The sequence below is a fragment of the Vipera berus genome (assembly GCF_964194415.1).
Source record: "Vipera berus genome assembly, chromosome: 3".
Classification (NCBI taxonomy): Eukaryota; Metazoa; Chordata; class Lepidosauria; order Squamata; family Viperidae; genus Vipera; species Vipera berus.
In genome coordinates this window covers 127948186-127961227 of record NC_138204.1, presented here as the reverse complement: position 1 = coordinate 127961227, position 13042 = coordinate 127948186, and the positions used below count along the sequence as shown (strand labels likewise).

General features: G+C 41.8%; 1 protein-coding gene across 1 annotated transcript in view; it reads right to left on the bottom strand.

The window, feature by feature from the left end:
• TERT (telomerase reverse transcriptase) overlaps window positions 1-9648 on the bottom strand; it is a gene marked incomplete at its 5' end in the record, with an annotated part of 38190 nt that extends 28542 nt beyond the window's left edge. Inside the window, 4 exons of the mRNA XM_081326107.1 lie at window positions 25-214; window positions 1459-1657; window positions 2606-4478; window positions 9412-9648. Of these exons, the coding sequence (XP_081182233.1) occupies window positions 25-214; window positions 1459-1657; window positions 2606-4478; window positions 9412-9648 (2499 nt within the window). The remainder of the gene's footprint in view (window positions 1-24; window positions 215-1458; window positions 1658-2605; window positions 4479-9411) is intronic.
• Window positions 9649-13042: the final 3394 nt, after the last annotated feature.

Sequence of the window (13042 nt, the reverse complement as noted above, 5' to 3'; positions counted from 1 at the left end):
GAATTAACTCAATAAATTAAGGACCTTTTTGTCTCCGCTTTTCCTGCAGAATGTTTCTGCTCCTACCACACCATTCAGCTTGACCACAGGCCTCAACCCATTTGGTTTGGGGATGAATCGGAGTTTTGATGCCAGAGGAACGTACTTTCTCTGCTGCATATCTTCAATTTCTTCCTGAAATAGAGGCCGAAGCTGCACTTTGGCGAGATGGCTCCTAAAATCAAAGTTGCCAGTACTTTAAAATGTACACACAGCGGACTGTCATTTAAGAGGCCACTCAACTTCAAAGCGACTCTAGGTGATTTACACTAAAAACAGGACACAGTACAAGAAAATAGAATTCTATCCTTAAATGTCATATAAATTTCCCGTTTATTTTAAGGTGTAATTTTCTAACTACTGCATTGTCAATGCAATAAAAAGTTCTGGAAAGTGGCACCATCTGGCCAATCTCCTCAGGTCTTAGAATACAGGCAGTCTCAAGCCTGGTTAATACGTGTTATCAGTAGGCTTCATCGGAAAGGGAAAATAACCCAAAAGAAGGAAATGGCAGAATGTTGCCAAGGAAACTAAGCGGAGATGTCTATAATCATCTGAAATCAAGTTCTGACTTCAAGGCAACTTCGCATTTACATTCCACAAGAAATGTGGAAATCGAACTCCACAAAAATGCATGATACTGTTCATATGGCTCTGGAAACCAATTCAGATGAAGAGAATTACAATGTGAGGAAAATTCCTCTGACGGAGGAGATGGGGGGGAGGGGGAGGAGCCCTGATGGCATAAGGCGCTTCCCACCTCTTCTAATACGCTACAATGTCTGAACACAGCTGGGAGATACATGACTAGCAAAAGCAGCTTTTCCCTTCATGTGTTCAAAGCATATGCAGATGAGCTGAACCTCCTCTGCTTTCTAATCCCAAATTAGGCACCTTGTCTAAGATGTGAAGACTACCTTCAAGTCAGAATTAACAATAGAACAGCAACTGTCCGGTTTCAGCGCCGAGAGCATCCAAGCATAGGAAAAAGTAGGGATAAGGAATCAGATTCAATCTCCTACCTGTTTGGGTGCTTTAGATGACATCACATATTAGGAAGGAAGGGCAGTTTAGGCTTTGAAAAAATACCCAAACCAACAAAACTCCATTCTAGCCTTGGACAGGGCTCCTTTGCCCATGAGGGAGACACGAGGACTGCCAGATCTGTACAGAGTCTGTTTATGCGGTACAGAGATAAGCTTCCTATTTCCTGCCTTGCCCAGCACAGGCACCTTTAGGAGTCCAGCATCCCCCCCACCCTGAAGGAAGCAGGACGCAACTAGAGCATTGCCACCATTTGCAAGATATGGTAGATAGACTGACCTAATGGCCTAGATTAGGTCTGTAGAATCCCCCACCCTTAGCATAAAGGGAATCCATAGCTTTCTTTGCATTTTTGAGCTTCTGGTTTCCTAATACCTGATTCCAATGCTCTGTAGTTTGCTCCAAATAGCCTTTCGGAAGAAAAAAAGTAAATTTTTTTGAAATGCCGTCTCCGTGATATAGAAGAAAGATCGAAGGAGCTCTGAAACATAGCAATCCATCAGCCAGTACAGGAATTTAGACATTAGCTCTTCCCGAAAACGATGTTCAGAGGCAGGAACAGAATGGCCACTTTCTATAAGCAGAACCCAGATTTAGTGACAGTAAGATTCCTGTTCTTCCAAGAAGCATCTATTCACATTACAGTATCTCCACAACCAAGATATAGGTTAAAGGTTAAAAATTAGATCTGACAGATAAAATGATGCAAACCATTAAGTAATGACTATGAAATGTCTTATATGTTTTTGCAGTATAACAATGCTGCATTATAAATCAAATATGTTAACTGTATGTATATTTCTCTCTAATGCATGCATGAAATGTGATAGTAGGAACATCAACTTGGTGGAGCAGTGGGCTAATGCCTCCTTAAGTAACACCAGCTGCCTGCAATTAGTGCAGGTTCGCATCCCACCAGGCTCAAGGTTGACTCAGCCTTCCATCCTTCCGAGGTAGGTAAAATGAGGACCCAGATTGTTGGGGGCAATTAAGCTGACTTTGTAATAATGCCGCTTGGGGGTGTGTGTGAAAGCCCTAATAAGCAGGCATATACATAGAATGAAGGCTACTGCTAAGCTTGTAAGCCGCCCTGAGTCTTCGGAGAAGGGCGGGATATAAATGGAATAAAAAAACACAACCTTCTTCTGCCAGTGACATCAGATTCTGAAAAAAGAACTGCTTTCAAACAAGCAGGCCGTCTAACAAAATGTCTCTTATTTACAAGGCTACTTAACTTGTACAATTAAGAACATGAAAATGACATTTGGAGGTATTTTAATATTAATTTTATTAATTTTTATTGTAATTTTGGGCTACACTATTTAATTCTTTCTTAAATTTTGTACATTGTATTTTTTATTGTATTGCCCTGTACACCGCCCTGAGTCCTTCAGGAGAAGGGCGGTATAGAAATTAAACTATTATTATTATTATTATTATTATTATTATTATTATTATTATTATTATTATTATTATTATTTTCAAAAATAAAAGCATTTTCTGAGGATATCGCTGTTGATACCTTTGGTGAGACGAAGCCAAGCACAATCCCTCACTCTCATTTTCCATGTCAATTCCTCCAAAGAAAACATGACAAACTTCCCCAGGGAGATAAACTTCTTCACATTTCTGTAGAAGCGGCACTTGTTGTGGTTTGAACCCCAAAGTGCAGGAGGCACCACTCTCTCTAAGCATTCCCTCACAAAAGTATACACTTGCCAATGGCTGCTGTACTGCTTCAGCAACACTAGGAAATCAGAACTGGAGGAATCTCGGAAGACCTGTTCCTTAGCCTTTTTTTCAAATAATTCAGTTCTTTCAGAGCTTCTGCTTGAAGCATCCGTTTCTGAAAATAGGTTCAAGGCATCTGACCTGCTTGTGATGCAACCTTCTGCTGGATTGTTCTGCTGCCTGCTTGATGAAATCTGCCCTACTTGGTCACCATTTTGTTTCAAACTCTGCTCCCCTAGGCTTATCTTATCTGGTTCAGAAACCGAAACGGGACAATTCCTTCGTAATATTGCTTGGTAAGGACACTTTGCATGGTTCTGTAAGAGTTCTTGGAAGACATTTCTCATCTGCCAATAGCGTTTCGGAAGCCTCTTCTTTTTCTTGGGACCGCTTTGAAAGCCAGACCTGTCAGACTGCTTCAGAATCTTACTGCTGAAGAATACTTGTTCTACTAAGCGTCGCCCTCCTGCTGGATGGCCCTTCAAGTGATTTAATATGAATGATTTAGGTAAACACTCTTTCAAACGGTAGGAATAAAAGAGAGAATGTCTCTCAATATGCACTACAGGAATGCTAAGTCTGTCAGGCTTCCTGACAGATTTAGATGAGCAAATTTCAAGGTCTTTTTCTGGCAGGACTTTTTTTGCAGGCCCCGTCTGCACAGAACTAACATCAGAGATTCTAGTTACCAGCTTTGGCGGCTTAGCATTACATGTTGGTTGTAGATTGGATTCACAAAATGTTTTACTTATACTGTCCTGCTTTTCACACACCAAAGCCCCTTGATTGTCATTAGTTGCACTAGGTACCCCAGACATTTGTACTCCACCACTCTGAGGAACAGAGTTCATAAGAGTTAAACCTTTTGAACACGATTGTATACATGCCACAGAAGCCTCAGGTTCATCACAATCTAAAATCAACTGATTTTGGTTTTTTATAGAATCAGGGTTTCTTGTTTCTTTTTCTACATTGTCCTCCTTTATCACAATTTTTATTTCCTTGGCATTAATATCACACTGGCTTGTCCTCTTCCTTTTTAAACACTGTGGTCTTAATGATGGGCTAACAGGGAGGGGTTGTTGCTTTTTTATGTAGTCACCAGTTCTCATGATTTGGTTTTTCTTTGCAGGGTTTTGGCCAGAAGCACTTTGAATTACTGAAGATTGCCAATTGTGTTGTTGTTTTTCATTCCATTTCTGCCTTTCAGAATTCCTTTTCCTCCACTTTGTTTTTTTGGGATACCATGTACAATATTGAAACTTTTTACGGATATAATTTGTTAGGATACAAGGTGAACGCCTAAGAACCCTCTGCCTAAGAAAATTTGGAAGCCGTGTTGCATTTCTTGAAGGAAGCTCATAGATGGGTTCTCCACAAATTTGGTAACAGCAGCTAGGAGGCACAAGGATAAACAGAGCACAATGCTCTAATATATACATCATGATGTCATCCCCAACTCTGTTCAAAATGATCTCCCAGAGCACATTATGTCGAATAGTTTCTGTCGAATTATTAGGCATATAGCTACCAATATTTGGCATACAGGTCAACTGGTAATTATTTTCATTCAATAGGGTATAACCAAAGGTCAACACATTCTTTTTCTTCTTTTGAAAAATTCTCTGAATGATTCTTGTAATGACATCATCCTGACTGGAAACCTGCAACATAGCAAAAAAAAAGGTATATTCTAGCAAAATTTTGAATAAATCACAAATGGCAATTACGTAGAATTGAATAGAAATGCAAGGGGGGAAAAATCCTACTTTATTCAACATACCAGTGGATAGCTGGTATGTTGAATACCACCATGAGATGAAAAAATATTCCCACCAAATATCTTAATGAAAGTCGACTTGAGCATTTCTTAATGCCTGTGTATATAGCATTTTTTCACTTAAAGCAGGAAGCAATATCTCAGTCAGATAAGGATTGCTATAGTGCTGAATGCTGACATGGCAATCTTGAATTCTACAAACATACAGTGAGGAGAAAAAGTACCGTATATACTTGAGTATAAGCCGACTCGAGTATAAGCCGAGACCCCCAATTTCACCCCCAAAAACTGGGAAAAGTTGTTGACTCGAGTATAAGCCGATCCGCCGTTCTGCATGCCTCGGAGGCTGGATCCGCGCTCTGCAAGCCTCTGGGATCCTGGGAGGCCTAATGCAAGCACCAGCCCGCCTGCCTCAGGTCTCCCCCACCCCCAGATACTGGGCTTCAGCACAGCTGGCTGTCTTGCCAAAGAGAAACATCTGGGAAGGAAAACCCTGTCTTACCTCTTTCCCAATTCTGCCTCTGCCCTTCCTCCTACCAAGGTGTTCTGGGACTAGTTCCCTAGCCTTTTGGAGCTTTTGGTGTTCGCCCATCAGCTGTCTACGGGGAGGCAACAAAGCTGCCTCTCTAGGCTTTGAGAAAAGGCCCCTTGCACAAAAGGCAGCTTCAGGACGAGCTTCCAAAAACCCTTTCCTTCCTTAACGCCCTCCCCACCTTCCCCCAGAAAGCCATATTTCTTTTTTTTATTGAAAATTTTTATTGAAGTTACAATATTATCCCCTCCCCAACCCACCCCAGAACCCCTCCCCCTCCCCCATATTTCTTCAATAACAAAAACATAAAAAGCTGGTTGGGATGTACTCGCTGATTTCCCCCCCCCTTTTTTTAGATGCTAAAACTAAACTCTCCCTCTGCCTTCCAACCAATATCCCTTTTTAAAATCTTACCTTGGCTCCAGATGGAAGAGTAGAGGAACTAAGCTAGTAAGGAGAGAATTTTTTTCTGCAACTTTTTACTCCTGAAGTAGTAGTAGTAGTAATAGTAGTAGTAGGAATAATAATAATAAATCCCTAAAAGTTGTGCCAGAAAATGGAGGACGCTGGGTCTTTGCAAGTTTTAGCTGTCTGTCAGACTGCCTGAAAAGGGCGGCCTTCAGGCAGCCAGGCAGACAGCTAAAGCTTGCAAAGACCCAGCGTCCTCCATTTTCTGGCATAACCTTCGGAGATTACTTTAAAAAAAAACAACAAAAAAAACCTTCAGAGGAAAAACAGCTGCAGAAACATTTTGTCTCCTTGCTGGCTTGGTTCATCTACTCTTCAGCCAGGAGGGAGTCCAAGGCCTAGAGAAGGAGAGCTTTGCAGCATCCCTATGGACAGCTGATGGGCAGACAGCTGAAAGAAGCAGGCAGTCAGGGCGCGGAGGAACGGAGACCTGCAGGTCTCGGACGGCGGTGGCTTGGGAGAGGTGCGCGCGATCCCGGAAGCACCAAAGCCTCGGCCGCGCACAAGTCCTCGGTAAGTTTTTTTGTTGACTGGAGTATAAGCCGAAGTGGAATTTTTCAGCCCGAAAAGTGGGCTGAAAAATTCGGCTTATACTCAAGTATATACGGTATTTGATCCCTTGCTGATTTTGTACATTTGCCCACAGACAAAGAAATGATCAGTCTACAGTTGTAATAGTAGGTTTAACGGTGAGAGACAGAATAACAACAAAATCCAGAAAAACAAATTTCAAAAAAGTTATAAATTCATTTGCATTTTAATGAGTGAAATAAGGTGTCTTTTATAAAGGTAACAAGCTGAGATTAGGAGCACTCTCTTAAAGGAGAGCGCTCCTAATCTCATCTTGTTATCTGTATAAAAGACACCTGTCCATAGAAGCAATCAATCAGATTCCAAACTCTCCACCGTGGCCAAGACCAAAGAGCTGTCCAAGGATGTCAGGGACAAGACTGCAGACCTACACAAGGCTGGAATGGGCTGCAAGACTACTGCTAAGCAGCTAGTTGAGAATGTGACAATAGTGGGTACCATTATTTGCAAATGGAAGAAAACAAAATAACTGTTAATCTCCCTTGATCTGGGGCTCCATGCAAGATCTCACCTTGTGGATCACCTCAATAATCATGAGAACAGTGAGGAATCAGCCCAGAACTACATGGGAGGATTTTGTCAGTGATCTCAAGGCAGCTGGGACCATAGTCACCAAAAAAACAATTGGTAACACACTATGCTGTGAAGGACTGAAATCCTGCAGTGCCCACAAGATCCCTCTGCTCAAGAAAGCACATGTGCAGGCCTGTCTGAAGTTTGCCAATGAACATCTGAATGATTCAAAGGAGAACTGGGTGAAAATGTTGTGGTCAGATGAGACTAAAATCAAGCTCTTTGGCATCAACTCAACTCGTGTTTGGAGGAGGAGGAATGCTGCCTATGACCCCAAGAACACCATCCTCACTGTTGAACATGGAGGTGGAAACATTATTATTTGGGGGGTTTTCTGCTAAGGGGACAGGACAACTTCACCGCATCAAAGGGATGATGGATGGGGCCATGTACTGTCAAATCTTGGATGAGAACCTCCTTCCCTCAGCCAGGACATTGAAAATGGGTCATGGATGGGTATTCCAACATGACCCAAAACACACAGCTACGGCAACAAAGGAGTGGCTCAAGAAGAAGCATATTAAGGTCCTGGAGGGGCCTAGACAGTCTCCAGACCTTAATCCCATGGAAAATCTGTGGAGGGAGCTGAAGGTTTGAGCTGCCAAATGTCAGCCTCAAAACCTTAATGACTTGGAGAAGATATGCAAAGAGGAGTGGGACAAAATCCCTCCTGGGATGTGTGCAAATCCGGTAGTCAGCTACAAAAAAACATCTGACCGCTGTGATTGTCAACAAGGGTTTTGTCACCAAGTACTAAGTCATGTTTTGCGAAGGGGTCAAATGCTTATTTCACTCATTAAAATGCAAATCAATTGATAACTTTTTTGAAATGTATTTTTCTGGATTTTTTTTTGTTATTCTGTCTCTCACTTTAAAATAAACCTACCATTACAATTATAGACTGATCATTTCTTTGTCAGTGGACAAACTTACAAAATCAGCAGGGAATCAAATAGTTTTTTCCCTCACTGTACATTAAAGTCTGTGGTAATTCTGGTAGCAAATAAAAATGGGCAAGAGCTCCTTAAAACATTTCTAGTCATAATTGCATCTAGAGTCTAGTAAAAACTCAGAATAGCTCATTTACACTAATCAAAATATAGGATTACAATACATGCACAGATTTGTACCCATTGTCCATGACTGGAAAAACTAAGAAATTATAGGAAGCCAGCGTTCAACTAATGGAAAGAGGAGGGATCCTCAAGCTATTACCTCCCTCATTTCGCCAGGACCTGAAGACCTGGCTCTTTGAGCTTTCCGGCCCAGGCTGAGAGTTTTAATTGGGGTTTTTATATTTCTACTTCAGGGACTGAATTTAATCATTTTTAATTGTTTTTTAATTTTTGTATTGATGTTTTAAACACCTTGTAAACCGCCCTGAGTCCTACAGGAAAAGGGTGGTATATAAATCTAATAAAATCTAAATCTAAATCCCTCCTGAAAGGCTTTGAACCTCATTCCGAGGGATGTTCCATTTAAGACAGAGGCTGAGGAATTCTGGGAGTTGAAGTCCACAAGTCATAAAAGACCCAAGTTTGAAGACCCCTGATTTAAGATGTTGAACAAAAAAAAAGATTAGCTATTACAGAGGCTCCCAATCACCAACTTTCCTAAAAGAAAAAAAGGAAATGCCATTGCTGCTCACTGATAAAAGGAACAGCACTGGAGAATCAAGGGAGGGCTTGCGGTGACTAAAAGAAACTAAGAAATAGGCAAGAATGAAACAAACCATCAACAAACCATGTACTAATCAAGGAACTACCAAGGAGAAAGCCACACCCCTTAACACTGGCAGGGCAAGCCTATTGTACTGTATATAAACAGAGAGCAAACCACACCCTCATTAAAACTGATGACGTTATGTAGCTGGGTAAGGAAGCATCTGCAAGCAAATAACCAATCTTCAGAAAGTGCCAAGGTCTCTGCAGTTCCTCCCTGAGCTAAATGTGTTCAATTGGAATGATTACTTATATATTAGCTCACCAGATTTTCTTCAAGTGGTTGCTTTGATGCACACTACACCACAAACATACTTGGGTCCCCAAAGCCCACCATTGAGTCTTTAGCATTTTTAAATAACTTTAGATCTGTAACTTTAAAACACCACATAACGCTATCGTTTTAAAACAGTGCATCAGCATGAAGTTACCTGGTTAGGGTAATGAAAGGCCTGCAAGAAAACAACCAAAGCTCGGAGAGCACCAAGGATCCCTCGTGTCAACCTTAAGCTACAAATATTCTCCTTTACTGGTAAAACAGTGCAGCCTACAATAGGCAGAAGGAGAAAGCCCTCCTCCGACAATGGGGAGGAACAATGAGCAAACTATGCACTAACCCAGGGGTAGGCAACCTCGGCTCTTTTATGACTCGTGGACTTCAACTCCCAGAATTCCTGCTGACTCAGGAATTCTGGGAGTTGAAGTCCACGAGTCATAAAAGAGCCGAGGTTGCCTACCCCTGCACTAACCATAAAACATATTAGGAATTTCCCGAGGGAAATACTGCTGCATTTTCTGCAGACAAAACTTGGCTGGCCCTTGGAAAACAGCGATTCCCAAGGCGCGAAATAGGTTACCGTAGCCTTTCTACGGGAAGGGGATCGGTGGGTCAGAAAGTAATCAGGGTTAAGCGTAAACCTGTTCCATTTTACCTGCTGGAAGCCGAAATAGGCAGGGAGGGCCTTGCACGCAGCCAACCGCCCCACCAAGCACTGGGCGACCAGGCTACGGTAGCTCCCGGGATCCCCGTCCTGGACGAGAGGCTGCGGTTGGTCAGTTGCAAGAGTGCGCATCTGCAGGCGCCGCACAAAGGCTTCCAGCGGCAGCACTTCCGCGTAAAAGGAGCGCAGCAACCCCCGCACAGCTCTCCATCGCCGGGATCGGTCCATGTAGGCGCGGAAAGAAGCACGTTTCCCGCGGTCTACCGAAAGCCGACTCGCCTCCCTTATTGGCTCTTAAAGGTGCAAGAAGCCACGCCCTTTAAGGCAGCCCGGGAAAAGTTGCCGCCGCCGCCGCCGCCGCTCCTCTCCTCAGCCTGGGTTACTTTGTGCGCAACCGTTTCTGTAACGCGGTGGAGGGCGTGTGATGCACACTCTGAACGCCAATATTTGAGTTGCTGCAATATGCCATGCAAGATCACATCAAAGCCACAACAAAAAAAAATATAGGGACTGACATCCGAGGGCACCAAATTAGGAAGAGGGCGAGTGGACGTGGAGATAGTACTACATAATTTAAGTCATGGATGCGTAAAGCAGGAGTAGATGAGGTGGAAAGGGCTGATGTTAATAGTGTAGTATTCTCAGCAATCGTGCCGAACAGGACCAGTAAGCAGATACTTCGCAAAGTTTTTTTTCCCCTGAAACCCGATATTCCATCGGCCCCCGTATAAAAGAGAAAACTTAGTGGGGGCTAAACAGTGTGAGTGGGAATAAAACGGCTGCTTAGAATGATTCAAGAAAAAGTAAAATAAACTGCCGACTATAGAAGAATGGACTTTAAAAGTCTCCAATCTGGCGGAAATGGCCAAGATTTCAGCGTACTTGAAAGATCAAACGCAACAGAGATATATTGTGGAGTGGAGAAGATGGATTGATTATATTCAGAATAAATACGGGACTAAAAAGTTTCATCTAGCATTTGAATAAGTACTGATGTGATATTTATATTGCTTGTAGTTATTTTATAAGAGTTAAAGTGCGATAGATTTAATATTTTATTGTTGTTTGCATAAGGTAGACTATGATTGCTTGTATTTTTATACCCTGTATTTAATTTTTATTTTTATTACATTTATATCCCGCCCTTCTCCGAAGACTCAGGGCGGCTTACAAGCTTAGCAGTATTGAGCTCTGGGAAGTAGGGGAGGGGGGAGGGGGAAGGGAGGGAGGGGTTGGGGAGAGGGGAGAGGGTTGGGAGGGGTTTTGTCTTTTTAAAAATGTATTGTAAAACTTTTCAATAAAAAAAAAGAAAAAGTAAATTAAGTAGTACCATGATTCGTATTTAGTTAATACTCAGAAATGACCCAACGTCCAGTAGATTATTATCTGGGAATCCAGGTAAGGAGTCTAAACTCTTAGTTGTAATTCTCCAAGACAGAGGGGGATAATAGTGAATGAATCGGAGATTCCGTTATAAAACAATTATTTGAGTAGTAAAAGTAGTAAAATAAGTTTCTTCTGACATATTAACAAGAACAAAGTCAAGGAAACTGTAGGGCCGCTAAATAGAGAAGATAGCAAGGAAATTACAGGCAACGGGAAAGCCGAACTGCTTAATTCATACTTTGCGTCAGTCTTCACACAAAAAGAAACTATAGCCCAACATTCCAAAAAAAAAAAAAACCCCACTGGAAAAGACATACTAGAAACAAGAATTAAAATAAGCAAGAAAATAGTAAGAGAACACGTATCCAACCTTGACAAATATAAATCACCGGGATCAAAGAGCTGGCAGATGTTATCTCGGAACCATTGTAACACATCTTTCATAAATCCTAGAGCACTGGGGAAGTACCTGAGGATTGGAAAAGGGCTGATGTGGTCCGCAACTTCAAGAAGGGGAAAAAAATGGACCCAAGAAACTACAAACCAATCAGTTTAACATCAATACCTGTGAAGATCCTAGAAAAGATAAAAAATCTGCAAACAACTAGAAGCAAACAAAGTCATAACTAGTAGCCAGCACGGGTTTGTTAGAAACAGATCATGCCAAACCAATTTGATCTCATTCTTCAATAAAGTGATTAAACTAGACCAGTGAAACACAGTGGAAGTAGTATACTTAGATCTTAGTAAGGCATTTGACAAAGTAGACCACAGCCTACTCCTTGGTAAGCTAGGGAAAGGTGGAATAGATAACATCACCACCAGATGGATCTGTAGATAGCTGGCAAACTGTACTCAATGAATAGTCCTCAACGGCACTCCATCCACATGGAGAGAAGTAATCAGTGGGGTACCACAAGTTCTGTCTTAGGCCCAGTACTCTTCAATATCTTCATAAATGACTTAGATGAGGGAATTGAAGGGGAACTCATCAAATATGCAGATGACACCAAACTGACAGGAATACCCAACACCCCAGAAAACAAACTCGGGAACCAAAAAGATCTTGACAAACTTGAACAATGGGTCCTATCCAACAAAATGAGTTTCAGTGTGGAGAAAAGCAAAGCCTTACATTTAGGCTGGAAAAACCAAAGGTACAAATACAGATTGGGCGAGACCTGACTTAAAAACAGTAACTGTGAAAGGGATCTTGGAGTCCTAGTGGACGATCACTTGATATGAGCCAGCAGTGTGCAGCAGCAACCAAAAAAGCTAATACAGTCCTGGGTTGTATAAACAGGCATAGAATCAAGATCACACGAAGTATTAGTACTGCTTTATAAAACCCTAGTAAGACCATACCTGAAATATTGCAGCCAATTTTGGTCACCATATCACAAAACAGATGCTGAGAGTTTGGAAAAAATTCAGAGAAGAGCAACGAAGAAGATCAAAGGCCTGTAGACTAAAATATACAAAGAATGGCTACAGGACTTGGGTTTGGCTAGTCTAAAGAAAAGAAGAAATAGAAGAGACATGATAGCAGTGTTCCAGAGGCTGCCACAAGACAGAGAAGGCCGGGTTGTTCACCAAAGCATCAGAGAGAAGGACAAGAAACAATGGTTGGAAACTTATCAAAGAGAGAAGCAACGTGGAATTAAGGAGAAACTTCCTGACAGTGAGGACAATCAACCAGTGGAACAGCTTACCCCCAGATCATGGGCACTCCATCACTGGAGATTTTTAAGAAGAGACTAGACATTCACCTGTGTGAGACAGTATAGGGTTTCTTGCCCAAGCAGAGGGTTGAACTAGAAGACCTCCAAGGGTCCCCTCCAGATTCTTATTCTATTCTATTCTATTCTATTCTATTCTATTCTATTCTATTCTATTCTATTCTATTCTATTCTAGGCAGGTAAGTTTCATCAAATTTAACTGACTATAAAATGTAGGTACATGCAAAACATCAAATCTCTCTCTGTTCTTTCGCATCGTGACCTAGCTGAATCGCAGCTTTCATTAACTTCAAGGAATTAGGAACTTTTTCAGAGAATACCAAAGACCAAGGGATACCTCCTTGGTTTTTCTTTCACAGCTCTTTTAAGCAGTGATTTGGCAAGCTTAAGTAGCTTTCACTGCCCTTTTTACCAAAAACAAAAACCACACCCTCAGCTGCTGTGCAGAAGTACTGAAGAACTTTTCTTCCTTTTTGAGAGCTGGTGGGGTGGTTTC